Source organism: Denticeps clupeoides, chromosome 3 (assembly GCF_900700375.1).
Source record: "Denticeps clupeoides chromosome 3, fDenClu1.1, whole genome shotgun sequence".
NCBI classification, from domain to species: domain Eukaryota; kingdom Metazoa; phylum Chordata; class Actinopteri; order Clupeiformes; family Denticipitidae; genus Denticeps; species Denticeps clupeoides.
Window position 1 is genome coordinate 21,586,113 of NC_041709.1, and position 15,722 is coordinate 21,601,834.

The 15,722-nt window shown below is 39.3% G+C and overlaps 1 protein-coding gene across 25 annotated transcripts in view; it reads right to left on the minus strand.

The window, feature by feature from the left end:
• The window catches only part of cacna1bb (calcium channel, voltage-dependent, N type, alpha 1B subunit, b), a 74,251-nt gene that overhangs the window by 27,006 nt on the left and 31,523 nt on the right, over positions 1-15,722 (minus strand). For 14 of the 25 annotated variants that reach the window (XR_003749154.1, XR_003749153.1, XM_028972759.1 and 11 more), the window contains 16 exons: positions 15,196-15,252; positions 13,738-13,827; positions 12,495-12,713; positions 12,260-12,372; positions 11,137-11,249; positions 10,644-10,775; positions 8,614-8,686; positions 8,417-8,534; positions 8,173-8,240; positions 7,949-8,055; positions 6,293-6,340; positions 5,776-5,811; positions 3,879-4,577; positions 2,134-2,312; positions 1,496-1,619; positions 558-687 (listed from right to left, as the gene is read on the minus strand). Coding sequence is in view for 23 of the 25 variants with exons in the window: in XM_028972759.1 (XP_028828592.1) it covers positions 558-687; positions 1,496-1,619; positions 2,134-2,312; positions 3,879-4,577; positions 5,776-5,811; positions 6,293-6,340; positions 7,949-8,055; positions 8,173-8,240; positions 8,417-8,534; positions 8,614-8,686; positions 10,644-10,775; positions 11,137-11,249; positions 12,260-12,372; positions 12,495-12,713; positions 13,738-13,827; positions 15,196-15,252 (2,306 nt within the window). In the remaining 2 variants the exon portion in view is untranslated. The remainder of the gene's footprint in view (positions 1-557; positions 688-1,495; positions 1,620-2,133; positions 2,313-3,878; positions 4,578-5,775; positions 5,812-6,292; positions 6,341-7,948; positions 8,056-8,172; positions 8,241-8,416; positions 8,535-8,613; positions 8,687-10,643; positions 10,776-11,136; positions 11,250-12,259; positions 12,373-12,494; positions 12,714-13,737; positions 13,828-15,195; positions 15,253-15,722) is intronic. The other 11 variants (XM_028972780.1, XM_028972777.1, XM_028972769.1 and 8 more) reach the window with 5 other exon arrangements.

The following is a 15,722-nucleotide window of genomic DNA, read 5'->3' on the forward strand; positions in this document are numbered from 1 at the left end:
AGAAAAGTGTCGAGTAACGTCCTCTGTTATCATTCTGACAGACCATCCGGGCCTGAAGAATGAAGCGTTGAGGCGTAATACAGCACAGAGCATTGTGGTCATTTCTAGGAGCATATTCAGCTATGTACAGCAGTGGTACGAGAGGTACAAAGCCTATCTACTTCACCGTTACGGAATACTCGCCAACACCATACTACACAGCACATGCCATAAAATTTGCCTGCATTTCATCCATTACGCTGTTACAAACAACTTATACACTACCAAATACATTTTAAACAGCACCACAGCTTTCGAAGCCCAAGAAACGATGAAGACCAAAAAAAAAAAAAAAAGACACTCTGCACTTTCTTTGCACTGAAGTCTGGACATTCAGAAGATGAATAAATAGATCCGTGTGTTTTCATGTGAGCGCATTTCTGAGCAAGATGTCTGTAATTGAATGCAGCTGCTGAGTGAGTGTGTGTCTGTGGGGGCGTATTTTTGAGAGTATGCATGTAAGAATGCATTTTGTTTTTATGTGTGAAATCAGACTGTGTGTGTAACCGTGTCCTTACATTATTTCTAGGAGCATGGGCCTGCACAGGATCCTCAGCTGCTAAAGCTATGCTGCTCATGGTGATGACCAGCAGAATGCACATCTCAAAGTAGCGCAGATTGACCACATAATGGCACAGCCTCCTTACCCTACACACACACAAACACACACACAAAGCATTACACAACAGGGAATCCACCATAATCAACATAGCTCAAAGTAGAGCAAATGCAGCATAAGAAGTCATACACACTGAGGAACAAAAGTACCACTGTGTACCTATATGGTACAAATGCATCAAAGTGAAGTGATTGTCATTGCGATACACAGCAGCACAACACACGGTGCACACAGTGAAATGTGTCCTCTGCACTTAACCATCACCCTTAGTGAGCAATGGGCAGCCATGACAGGCGCCCGGTGCTTTGTTCAGTGGCACCTCAGTGGCAACTTGGCGGATCGGGATTCGAACCGGCAACCTTCTGATTATGGAGCCTCTTCCTTAATCGCTAGGCCACCACTGAAGAACAATAATGTACCTTGCGTTTATTTTTCTGTACCTTAGTCATCTGTACCATTTAAGGCATTTGTGTGCCTGTCATGACTGGAATTAAAAATTATATTTATTTATAAGTATAAGTATTTATTTATAAGTAACACTTGATGTGTTGCCCAGGGAGCTGGGGGTTAAAGACCTTGCATTAATATTGTTCCTCTTTACATCTCTGTGGGTAATATACAACCCAAATTCTGGTCGGGACGTGCCTAAATTTGTATGCTGTACAACATTTAAATACCTTCAAATCACATGAGCCAACATTTTATTTATGACAGAACACTTGACTTATAACACATCACCCAACTTTTCCAGAATTTGGGATGTAATAGTCATAACAAGCACTTGCATCTATTTAACTACCTATAGAAAGCACAAAAAAAATATTAATTTACACTCACGGGTTTGTCTGACCAAACACGAACATGGAGCTGTATGGTAGAATATTCCGAGGTCCATTCTGTGCCTCTTCCAGGTCCTTCTTCTCCTCGCTCAACAAGAGGCTATCCCCATCAATTTTATTCACTTGAGGCATCCAAAAGATTACAGTTGCAAGGATGTGCCAGTCATTCACAGACAGGGAGACAAGTTGATCAGTTCATGCCCACTGACAACTGCGGTTTGATGCACAAACCAGCACCAGGAACAGGTATGAAGCAGGTTGGCCAAATCTTCAGTCTAATGAAACTCCATAGATTATCATACAAAATCAATTATGTATATTCGTACAGTACAAGAGCATTTTTTCTGATCATTATCAATGATTTTTTTTTTTGTAACAAGCTGGCATAAAGAGGTTAACTCTTAGTTGTAAATATTAGTATTCACTGACATATCTCCACTACATGGCGATAATAAGAGGAAACTAAATTACATCCTTCTGGTCCCCAAAATCTGTTATTTGAGGTAACATTACATGGAAGGCCAATTGAAAAAAATTACCTATACAATATACAATCAAAACAAACATTTAGAAGTTATAATATATCACACTATATTGTAGCTACTAACAGTAAGTAAGTATTTGTACTATACTGACTGTGCATCGGCGTTTCTTTGGATGGTGCTGTGATAGTGACGGGGATGGTGCTCTGAACACTCCTGATGTTGTTTTTGAGGTTGTCTTTGTCCTCTGGCTTCACACCGCTCAGCACGTCTTCACCTGTGCACTGCAAGGGTGTGGTGGCTGAACTGTCCTCTGCATCCACTTGGTTGTCTCTAAAAAACATCAATGCAGATCGTTCACCTTCTATCCACGTCACTTTTCTATCCTTACAGAGCGTGTCTGCCATGTCTCCAAAATACACAAAGGCATTTGTGTGTCCATATAAATTTATACATAAGTATAAAATCACTCTGGCTGATTCTGAGGCAAGAATTACAGGATCCTTGTTGTATGCCTTGCCAATCACTTCAATTAAACTATTTTACTTGGCTGTGAGGTATCACTACACTGGTAAATATGATTTGACTGAATAATTTTTATGTTTGTTTGAATGTTTTTATTGTTCCAATTAATAAAAAATTATTACCTTCGTAATATTAGCACTCTTTGCCTTTCCTATAATATATATATTTCTGAAACAGGCCTTTCCATAAAAATGTCTGCTACATTTCTGTTGTATATGCAGAAAGTAAATTTTTATTATTCTGGCAGGTTATTGTGTAGAAGAAGAAAAGCTTTGGAAAGGCACAGGAATACATTGGGTTGACACATATTGCAAAGGTAATTATCTCAGTATAAGCAAAATCAATCAAGCCCTGTGTTGATTGCATATTTGATGAATTGGCCATTACTCACAACTGGTAACAATCTCCCTATATTGTAGAATAACTTTCACCTTCAAAAACGGTGACCTTCTGAGACCAACTAAAAGTCCAAAACGTTTACCTACAGCATTACAACTGCATGTGTGTGTGTCTATATATATATATGTATACACACACACACACACACACACATATACATATATATATATATATATATATATATATATATATACACACATACATACATACACACACACTCACACACACACACACACACACACATACTTTCTGAATATAAAATTTAGACTATATTTCATTTTTTTCATGTTTTATGTTTTTGTTTTTTACAGTTGTGCTTGACAGACACCATTGACCGGAATCAAATTCCCTCTATGTGTTTGCTCACATAATTGGCCAATAAAAGCCTGATTATGATTAAACTTAATAAAGGCTTGTTTTCTCAAGAGAGGCATGTGTTGCCAGCAAAGACTTAAATACAAGCAACTACTGTGTCTAAAAATGCGCCCATTCTCCCTATCAAACTTGCTTACTGTCATAGTTATTCAGGATACATGATTCTCTTTCAAATAAATCAAAGAATGCCCCAAAATGCACACAAAGTATTTATAGTAAGTAGCAAGTGATTACTTACTACTTACTAAATGGGCTCCATACAAAAAAAAAAAAAAAAATGATCTGGCTACACTGAGTCTGGAGAATACAGTAGATCATTAAAGCGCATTTGTGTCAAATGTATTTATGGTCAGACATGGTTCTTTCTGAGAATACTAGAGTAAAGTCTCTTAACATGCCACTGTGCATAATTATTATAATGGCTGTAAGTAAATACCTCTAAAATTCGACACACCAAAAAGAACAAAAATACTTGTCACACCCACTGACACTTTTTGTCAAATTTCAAATCATTTTGCTGTAAATACCAATGCAAATAGTTGCATCAGATTATTATAATTAAGACAAAATTATCTTTTGGCATTAGCTATGATCACTCACCTTTGTGTCTTGCTTCTGGCTGCACCTTTCTCTGCGTCTCCCTTCTCTTCTCCATCTAGCGTTGACTGTACTCGGCCCATTCTGTGCCGATGCCTCCTTCTCTCTGTGTCCTGCCCACCATTATTGAGAGTTCCATTGCCCTCCCTGATGAGGCGATGGCCCTGGTGATGCCTGTGGTCTTTCTCCTCCCTGCCTCCCCCTTCCTCTGGAGATCCAGCACCATGTTGATTGTGCTGGTGGCGTGACTGAGCAACTCTGTCCTGGCTCTGCCTGCCGTTGGTCACCCCATCCAGGCTCAGGCGGCGTTCGTGCACTCCATCCTTCTGTTCCCGGCTTCTGTTATGGTGGGTATGGTGTCGGCCATCTCCATTGCTGTTCTTGGTGTGCTCGCGGTGGCGATGGTGTTTGTGTTGTTGAGTTGACGACTGTGCTGGCACATGGCAGCCATCCCATTGCTGGTCTCCTTCAGGAACGTTCTCCACATTACCACTGGAATTACCGTCAGGTAACTCAACCAACAGTGGCCGGTCATGGTGTGCCTTCAGATCAGGGTGTTGTTGGAGGGCAGCTGATAAGCGAAGACGTTCCTCGGGTGGCAGCTCACTGTAGAGAGCTTCACTGCTGGAGCGCAGGTTGTGGCGACGTAACTGGTTGGTACGCTGCTCCCACACGGACAGTTTCAACGAACGCTGCTCCCTACTAACAAAGAGCCATAGGTAAACCACCAGGGTAAGAGATGATCATTTTTTTTGACATTAATTTCTGTGTATGACTGTCCACAAATGCACCACGGATGCCTTCAGGCACCTGAAAACTGAAAAAACATTTGGTCTTGGTACTAAATAGGCTAATACAAAGTAGTAAAATATATAGAAATTGTCTAAAGACTGTATAAAGTATGTTGACAAGGATGCTTTTACCTGTCAATTCCTCAGAGATAACTCACTAAGATAAAAAGCCAATTATCACACTATATGGCATTTCCAGCTATGTATTTGTAAAAAGAATCATGGTAGTAGCCTAGTGGATAACACACCAGTCCTTAAAGTTGTATGTTCAAACCTCACTTACTGCCATTCTGTCATTGAGAAAGACACTTAACCCTGAGTGTCTCCAAGGGGACTGTCCCTGTAACTACTGATAGTAAGTCGCTCTGGATAAGGGCGTCTGATAGATGCCTTAAATGTGAAAAATCTACTTCAAGGTACATTGCTCATTCTTATGAATTATAATTCAATTGGCAACATATTCCAGATGAAGCTAGACCCAAGTGTGAATGTGAATTCCAACCTAGCATGTCAAGAAAAAAGTTTTTAACTTAATTTTTAACTCTACACATGCCTGTTTATATGACAATTTTTAATGTGCAGTTATTCTGAGGTATTGACTTTCTCATCTTCAAAATTAGATAGATATTACAATGTTCATGACAAACACACTGAATTTTCCACCGTGCTCTAAGATGTGTTTTGTGTGTATTATATATACACATATAAGAATGTTAATGTCAGCATCTCTGGAATCGTTATGAAACAGTTGTGCATTTGGGACATTCATGTTCTTTAAAGTTATTTTGGATTTTTAATGAGCATGTTCGGAGAAGCATCAGTGTATTGTGCCGTGTGATTTTCACAGTTAATAAATCAGATTTATTTCACACACAAATAAAACCAGGACCACATGCATAATATTACTTTTGCTACAATATATAGGGAAAGCTTCAGGCACAGGCACTTCCCCTCATCTCGAGTGCTTTTGCACAACAGGTCAAAACCAATAAAAATACTTATAATGAAAAGGCTAAGATTGAGCAGCCTGTCTTTTTGGATGAACGAGCATTTGCATTGTCCTCTATATGTAATGTGTTTGTGACAGCAGCAGTTTAAAAGGACTGTACCTCGCAAAGTGATGGGAAGGGGAGTACATAAAACCCCTACAAACAGCAGAAAGAGTGAGACAGCAGCAGGACAGACAGGTTAAGGACAGCAGAAAAATTCAAAACACATTCAGAGAGAGAGAATTACAAAAAAAAGACAAGGGACAACACACAACATAGAAGACAGTCATTAAGAAACACACACTACACTATTCTAGAAGCAGAGAAGAGTGGGTAGGATCAAAAGTTAAGGAATCTTTCCAAAATGAATCAAATGAAGCAAAATGAATCACAAATCATCTTCACCACGTTGTGTCTGTAGACATCAATTATCACAAAGCTTTCATCCACTGATGAAAGAAATACACTTTAATTCAATAAGCCATTCATGTGCTTGATTCTACATACTTGTTTCTGAAAAGAGGGTACAAGAGACATTTTAGAATGTCAGAGGATCGGCACACTGGGATACAGACAGGGCCCATTATCAGAGGAGAGGAGAGGAGAGGGGAGGGTGAATATATCTGTAAAAACTCACGGTGAATTAACGCTGCAGATGGACGAGCTGCGAGAGGGCTTTACAAAACTGCACATAAGAAAAGAGCAGAAAGTAAAGATGAATAAAGTATGAGGAGTGAAATGTGTCTGCATGAACCTCCATTGACAGGTCCTGTGTGTCATCGAATGTCACTAGTGGAAAAAAAAAAAAAAAAAAACACTGTTTATCTAAGCTGCAAGAAATGTTGTTGGCATTAAACAATTACGTCTATAGACACAAAATGACACAAAAATGCCTCCACAGATATCTACAAGGTCTCTAGATCTATCTAGATTCATTTAATTATTGCCACTTTCCCTTTTCAATAATTACTGAGTGTTTTACTATTTTTGTCTCGTCCTGAACAATTTCATAGTTACTTGAAGTTTATTCATTTAATTTTACTTCTGCCTAAAACTTTTGCATAGTACACTTTGTTCAGTGATTATATGTGTCACGAAAAGCTCTTCTGCAAGCACAAGGAATTAGAGCAGAAGAAATACAGTTGAATATAACTACAATATTTCAGCAGTGGTGTGTAATATTTCAACCTCAATGTAACCTTTGGACATTTTGTCAGGATGTTATTGTGCATTATGGAATAGTGCCTTTACACACATGAACATAAACAGTAATGGCGTAAATAATAATGGCATAAAAAGAGCACAATACATAATATATGTTCTTTATAAACGGTGCTTGCTGGTTATTGTAGAATTTCTGAAATAAAATTTATGTTGCCAGTTGTTTTTTTTATTTTTCTGTGTGGCCAGCGATACTCATCCAGTGGTGCAACTATGCATAGCTGTGCAAAACAAACTGCATAAACACAGATTTAAACATAACATTTGGTGTCACATTACTTGTTACACCATTACTGCGTATTACGTGATGAAGTGAAAGTAATAATTTTTTGTCATTGTGACACACAGCCTAGCACAGGACAACAAAATATGTCCTCTGCATTTAACCCATCACTCTTTGTGAGCAGCGCTCACAATGCCCCATTCAACTGTATAGATGGAAATATTGCACACCAAAAGCAAGAGGAAGAGTAATATTCATTTCTATATGAAGTATGAAAAGATGCATAATGTTTAAACTAAATCAAAGACAGTGCTGACACTTATCACATCTCCCAAAAGGACTAAAGTCAAGGCCATTAACCCTCCTCACTGGGGCTCTCAATTAATCCCCATTATCGTGCACTGTAAATCTCCATTAACACTCACTGTTAATCTATCAGTGGTCACTATTAACAGCACTCTCTGTTAATCCCCTTAATTTTCTCTATTGATCCACACTAACCTTCACAAATACATCCCATTAGCTTTTGCTATTAACTCCAGTTAACCCCTAATATGTTTGGCAACATGCTGGAGTATTAATACACATGAATAGTCATTTTTACTGTCCATTAGTCATCTCTATTTGCACCCTAAAGCACTCAGAACTAATCCATCCAAATGCGCACTATTATATGTACAGGTGAAAAAATGTTAGATAAAGGAGGAATTTCTCGAAACACAAAGACACAAAGGCATAAACAAACAAGCGGACAAAACATAAAGTCAGACAGAGGTATCCCAGAAGAGAGAAGGGTGGAGTATTACTGATATAAGGCACTGAGCAGACTGGAGTTTCCTATGGACTTACGCTGCAATGGAGATGTTGGCTGCTGACATGGGGCTGACCTCCTTCACCTCCATGGCTTTCTGTAGGGCAAGCTTCTTGTTGGCTTCCTCTTCCTGTTGTTCTTCATCCTAGCCAAAAGGTATGAAGAGTTATGCTTGCTCTGTTCAGACGACCATTACCCCAAACACCAGATGACTTCAGTGCAGTGTTGGGGTAAAAGGTGTGGCAAGTTCCTGAGCAATTACCTTAGTAAGTTCCTGTGCATTAGCCAGGTTGTCCACAGCAATGGCCAAAAAGACATTGAGGAGTGTATCTGGTAAACTAAGATCAGGAAAGTTCGACAAGAGTGCTTTTCTTATTGCTTTTAGTGTATAACTAAAAGCAATAATAATCTGGATAAGGGCGTCTGCCAAATGCCTTGAATGTAAATGTAAATGTATAACGGCATTTACAAGTTAATAATGGTTCAGACTGTATGACTGAGGATACAGTTTCCAAAGAGTGTGAGTATTATGAAGTAAATGGAGGATAACATTCCACTTTGGACACCCCCCTGAGACTGAATCCCGTGGTACATGACTGCGTTCCAGTCCTCTCCAGTCAGAATCTGCAAGACAATAAAATAGTTTACACAATTACATATATTGTAATAATACTGTAATAATACGACAAAAAGATTTCTTTACCTGGAAAACTGTCATTATTGCCGAAGGAAAGTTGTCAAAGTTGGTTGTTGGTGTTTCATCTTCAAAGTTAAACCTGAATAAGGGGGTTACAATAGACACTCGTTTTTATAGTGCTATTATAACGTGACAGTTAAGACCTGAGTTTCCCATGCCTTTGAACATTTGGAGACCTGTGGATGACTTAATATGTTAATTCTCAAGCTGAATCCTCACGTTGGTGATGGATCAGATCATAGAATGTCTGCCATGCCTTTCTATCATACAAATAAATACAATACATTGCCTATGAAGGACATTCAGACTCATATCCAACAGTATATTGATGTATAGATATGACCTTTTACAAAGATAGATAGATATTGATATTTGTTTCTCTCTTTCTTTCTAGTTCTCATTTTCTCTGAATCAATTTGCACAACAAGCCTGAGTGACATTGTCTGAAAGGCTTTGATAACATAGATCAAAACAGAAAAGAGGCTGTTACTTTAATCAGCCCAGAGCTTTCTGTTTAATGTACATGACCTCAGCACAAGCCCATTTATAGCCTTAATCATAGAGTCCAAGCTTCCTGCTGATAATCTGGAGCTAAATTACACACAAAGGCAATAATAGGGACAAAACATCACTGCGCAGGCAACACAGGAAAACCCACAAATTAAGTCCCCAACACAAATGGGCAATAAACTAAGGCAAAGAAATGACTGCTATTAATTGTCAATGGAACAGTAGACATAACTTTTTTTGACATAACTAATACAATTTTGAATTTAATACTCTACACCTCACAATTATACACCAGGTCAATTCACATTGATCCAACACAATATAGGCTACTTACACAAAACCAAAGCCAAAACCAGTTGGTCTATTTGCATTTGTTAAAACGGACAAAGAAGGCAAAAAATATATATCATAGAGATATATCCATAACATTCATCAGCTCATCCCTGTCTAGTCATTTTAGAAATCCTGGTCATCATACAGAAAATCTGTAATGCCCACTGTTTAATACATGATTTATTTTTTAATGCTTTCCAATGGCATTTCAATTATGGCAGAATTATGTTGTAACTGACCAATTATCATCGGTGTGCTAATTAAATAAATAAAATTAAAATTTGGCTGTGAAAGCAAAGAAACACATTCAGAGAGCAAGAGAGATATTGCAGAGGGAAGACTGCATTTTTTTATAAGGCAGTAGACAAAAGTGGAGGATTAACAGCTAAGAAATGCCACCCTGCAGTAAATCCTGTCACCAAGAAGATGCTGCCTCCCAACCTCAGCTCCAAAAGAGGGGGTGGGATTACATACAGGGATGAGATGATGTGGGAGAAGCAGAGATGGTCACAAAGCAGAAACGGAATGATGCCATGAGCTGCATTATAATGAGTTACATGCATGTCATGGAGCTTTTAAAGCACAATTTGAAATGTCATTCCAGGCAAAGTACAGTATTACTTGTTACGTCCTATAGACATTTCAGATCTTTAAACCATGACATCCTGCAGACTCTGACATCCACCAGTCAAGCACTGACGTCACTACACAACAGACTTATATTCATATTACAAGCATATCAAACAGCCTTGATCCAAATCATACAGTGCTGCTGAATAAGACTAAACAAATTAAAAATCCACCTATACTGATTCAAGTCCCAAATCATGCATGGCGAAGAGGTTGGATTTTAATAAGTGAACGCAGTTTTGGCAGCGGCTGCAGTATTGGCTCTTATTGGGACTAACTGTGGAATTTCAATTTTTGGTGGCGTTAAAATGTAAGTGCTTGTACACACAGAACAGTGTCAAATATGCATTATTAAATACAGGGGTCCTCAAATTATTTGCAGCTCCTAATGGTGCAAAAAGAGCTTCCAATGACCTGTTAATTAAGCATTAAGCCCTCTTCTGGCAATTAATTATGGACCACAAGGGGTCCTCTGCCCACACTAGTTTCCAAACCACTAGTTTCAAACATGTTAATGGACCAAATAGATCATGTGATAAGTGGAAAGAGGTATGGCCACTTACTGTCCTCCAAAGAGCTGCATGCCAAGGAGCGCAAAGACAACAATGAAGAGGAAGAGGAGGAACAGCAGGCTGATAATGGATTTCATGGAGTTCAGCAGGGACACCACCAGGTTCCTCAGGGAGTTCCAGTACCTAAAGTGTTCAGGACACATCAGAATGGATAACATTATTTCAGTGTCATCCCAATGTTCTAATAAAATAAAGGATTTACACAGCAATGTTGTGTTTGATAAGGTGTTATATTAGGTGTGTGTATGTATGTGAAATGCATCAATATACATAATAAAGCTCTGTCTATAAGACAGGAATATACATCAATCTACATGATGTGAGGCATCCAATTTGCTGAAAAGACAAACAACAATGAATTGTTTGAATTATACCGCTGGGGGTAAATGTCCATTCCTCTGTCCTCGCACTTAGCTTCAAAGCTCTATTTATGTGTTTGAGGCTCTGTTTGTGATTACAGATGCTGTGTAAGTGTAACACATACTTTGTGACTTTGAAGATTCTGAGCAAGCGTAGTGCTCGGAGGACACTGATCCCAAATGAGGCTCCTGGTTGAATAGCTGCAAACACCACCTCAAAAATACTCCCCAGAATTACCTGACACACACACACACACACACACACACACACAGCAAATTCACAAACATATAGTACTGTTAAAATTTGTAGGCAAAAGGTGAATTGCATTAAAGGGTTTTAAACCTCCCAACAGTAACATTGATCAGGAAGTGTAAATGACAAAAATAACAATTGTCATTCATAAGTGCCATTCATTTCATTTCAGAAAAACTGTTAATATGTACAATCAGATAATCTGAATTCTGATACAGAGAAATTGCTTAATTCAAGACTACACAAATAACCATTACTGATTTTATCATGTCAAATCATATCATATCTAGAGATCTGATATAAGTTGGTCTCTACCAACTCCCAACCAACCAGGGTGTTAGTAGCCTAGTGGGTAACACACTCGCCTATGAACCAGAAGACCCAAGTTCGAATCCCACTTACTACCATTGTGTCCCTGAGCAAGACACTTAACCCTAAGTTGCTCCAGGGAGACTGTCCCTGTAACTACTGATTGTAAGTCGCTCTGGATAAGGGCGTCTGATAAATGCTGTAAAATGTAAATGCAAATGAATGATCTCCTTTAATGTCTATAGCTGGAAAGCAATACTGAGTTGCTGGTCAGAGAACAGTATGGTAACAGGCCTTTATTCTCTCTATACATGTAATACTATTGTTTAATGACAACACTTTAGGTAAATCTATCTTTGATCTAATTTTAACAAAATTACTTGTATGTCAATACTATACACACAATACAATCCAAAGCATGCCATCAGACTATCACAGGTTAACCAGCAGCCATACAAATGTGACAAAAATCCAGGTTCATGTGCTGTTTATATTGAAGGGGAACATTTGTGAAGGTATATTAAACAGAATTGAAGGTCAGCAGATGAAACAGACTGTAAATCGTTTAGTCCAAGTATAACAGAGCAATTACTCCAGAGCCCTCCAGGGCTCGGCACTCTCTAAATTATCTCACTGTGAGCAGCCTGTCATGTCTGGGCTAAGTGCATTGCGTGCACCTCCCTCACCCCAAAGTCAAAGCAGTTGAAGGAGGAGTGGAAGTAGTTTCTGGGGCCAAGGCCGTACATCTTCATGGTCATCTCTGTCAGAAACAATCCCAGGAACACAAACTCTGCCAGATCTGAGAGCCAAATGAATTGGATCAGGGTTAATGGGCTACATTAATATAAAATGACAGCCTTTTCATGACTCATATGGGCATATTGGCAAGTCAGACATATATTCACAGATACACAAACTCACAGAGAGCTCTGGTGAGCCAGTCGGGCTGATTGTAGTGAACTATGGCCACACACAGCGTGTTCAGGCCCACCACACACAGCACCACCCAGTAGAAACTCTGAGCCTTCACCATCCGGCGGATGAAGAACCGGACCCTCTTCTCCCTCCGGCGGAAATACGAGGAGCTGTCATTCTTGCTGCTCTTCAGGCTGACTCGTGTGAAGGGGGAGCCTGGTGGGGCTAAAGCAGGGCACACAAATTTACAAAACTGTGGCACAGTCGGTATGCTGTCCAGTTCGATTCCTAATATTTCATCTACTATCATCTTCATTCGATGGTCTTCTGAGTTAAAGTACAAGTAATGCCTGTTTTAATGGCAGAGGAAGCCTAAATTTGCAAATATCTCAAATGCAGCAAATATGTTGCTGGATTAGCTTTTCCAGGAAGTATTATTATTAAAGCAATAGCATAATCAGCAAAAAAAAAATTAGATTAGATTAACTTTTGCAACAACTGCCTTCCTTACCTTTAACCATGAACATGTTTTGTCCATCTGCACCTGTATCCTGTCCCCGTTATCACCTGTACCTGTCAGCCCCTGCATTACCCTTCCCTACCTCAGTGTATATCAGGACTTGGTTTATTCATGTCATGGCCGATCGTGGTGTTTATGTAGTTGTAGAATATATGTGTAAAATCAGTACATTTACATTTGCAGCATTTATCAGAGCCCCTTTTCCAGAGCGACTTACAATCAGTAGTTACAGGGACAGTCCCCCCCTGGAGACACTCAAGGTTAAGTTTCTTGCTCAGGGACTCAATGGTAGTAAGTGGGGTTCGAACTTGGGTCTTTTGGTTCATAGGCGACACTGGACACTCACTACGCTAGTAACCTGTGATTCAGGAGAAACCTGAATGCCATTTTTAGTTTTCTTAAATAAATTCCTTTATGTTTACAGGTCTGTGCTTGGGTTCTGTGTTCCCAGTCTAGAGGGTTTTACTTCACAGAATCTCCTTTGATTCCAGTCTATCTTTAGTCTGCAGGGGAGTCCCTAACCTGGTCCAGTTTTAACAATTCAGTCTGCTGTAGGTAAACAGTATCTCTAATTTATAATGAAAGAACAATGAAAGAACAGAAGGTATTCTAGGGATGCGAATGCATATGGTAACTGTAAGGTTTTCAGGTATTGCAGATCTTGCAGGTGTTCCAGCAGATAAGGTTGCGTTCAAAGACCCAAAGATGGGTGTCACAAGCGGCACTTACCCACTGAGGAGATGTCAGTGAAATGTTCCTCCCCCTCTTCTGCACCGATCAAGTCATTCTTGTTCTTCTTAGCGCGGCCTCTTTTCAGCACTAAACAGACATTGGGGCAGACAGCTACATTTCTGACATATGTACTGTGTGTCATTTGTGTATTAGCGTGTGATAAAAGTGGGTGTCATTTTATTTATCTACATCTTCACAGCTTATATTAGCTACATTGGCACGGCTTGTATAATTTATTCATGAGCTCAAAATTGATTTGCAACATAGATTTTCTTTTCCGGTAATTAGTTATATTCTGAAAAACAGAGAAAGCGCAAATGAAAACATGGTAGGTACAATGCAAGCTGAATAAATTGTGTGTCTAATCCAGTTTATCACATTAGATGTGTTACCGCTGGGTACAGACATTGGAAGTCAGCTAAAAAAAGTAAAAAAAAAAACCTGAGATCCAGCCAGCCACTCAGCCTGTCTCAGAGCTCATAATTACTCTGCATCAGGTCAGTTTGCAATTTTAGAGAATGTCATTACTGCCAGTGAGAAGAGTTTTTGTGTCTTCAGACTCCAGCCCAGAATGAAATAATGTTTGGATTAGTAATCCAATTAACCAATATCATTAATACCTCTAACTAACCAGCTCATGTGGACAAGAGATAATGCAGCTCCCTGTTGAAATTCAGAATGAAAAAGGACGAGTTTAAGACAAGGGGAAAACGAGAGAAAATCGAGAAAGAGAGAGAAGAGCCTGTTGATGGCTCTGACCTTTGAAAGAGAAAAAAAGTAATAAATGAAAAAAAAATGCAATTAAAAAATCCTCACATCTCATTGCCTCATATTTGGTCATACAGACCAGTCACAAGTTATAGAACCTTAGGGAGACATGGTAACAAGCTATAATGAACCGACTGGAACTTCAGCAATTAACGTTTTTCAAAGGAGAAGCACTGTGTGACAGAAAATCACGAATCGGCATCTCTGAAAGCCTTTAAAATGACTGCGGTTTCTATGGTAACACAAGCCTCCTATCCCCAGTATTTATGCTCGCGTGTGAATTTGTCTTGAGGCTTGTCTGCATATGCCGCACCTTTGACAGTGTACAGAGAGTACACAGCAGAGATGAACGGGGACGTACTGACCACCTTCATTAGCTGTGTGTAGTCTGCCTGTGTGTGCAAGGATCTGTCTTGTGTGTATGTGTGTGTTCACGTTTGTAATTGCGAATATGCTGTTATAGCTTATATATTTAAGGGACAGTAAAAATGAGTGGACAGTAGGGTTTATTTTGTTAGTCATTTTCTGGAAAATGGGGCTAAAACATTTGCTTTTGGTAACATTGGTTAGGTTCAGCGAATGGGTTGGGTTTGATTTTAGAGGTAACTACACATTTATTCCACACAAACACGTGTGTGTGTGTGTGTGTGTGTGTGTGTGTGTGTGTGTGTGTGTGTTTCAGTTCACCATCCAGTGGAGATCTTTCTTCAGCATTTTGATCTTCTTCAGCCAGCAGTACCTCCTCTGGAATAGAGGCAGAGTACTGTCACATATACAAAACACACAGACACACACACACTAGACATACAGTTTTATTCAAAGTTTATAGTCATTGCAAAAAGTTTCTGTTTGCCACTCAGCAAAGCACCGTCCCCACACGCTGCTCCCCGGGCACCTGTCATGGCTGCCCACTGCTCATCAAGGGTGATGGTTAAAAGCAGAGGACACATTTAGTTGTGTCACCGTGTGCTGTGCTGCAGTGTTTCACAATGACAATCATTTCACTTTCACTTCAAGAGAAATTTTATCAGCAAACATTGTCTTGAGTTCTAAAGTTTGTTACTTTAAAAGCTTCATTGATTAATACAAAAAACATTTCAATAGTCTTAGTGTAGCTGAATACAGTTGCACTTAAGCAATAAAACTTCCCTTCTTCACACTAGTACAGTATCTACTGCATCAGCAGATGGGTTTGGTTCAAACTTTGTTGTTGT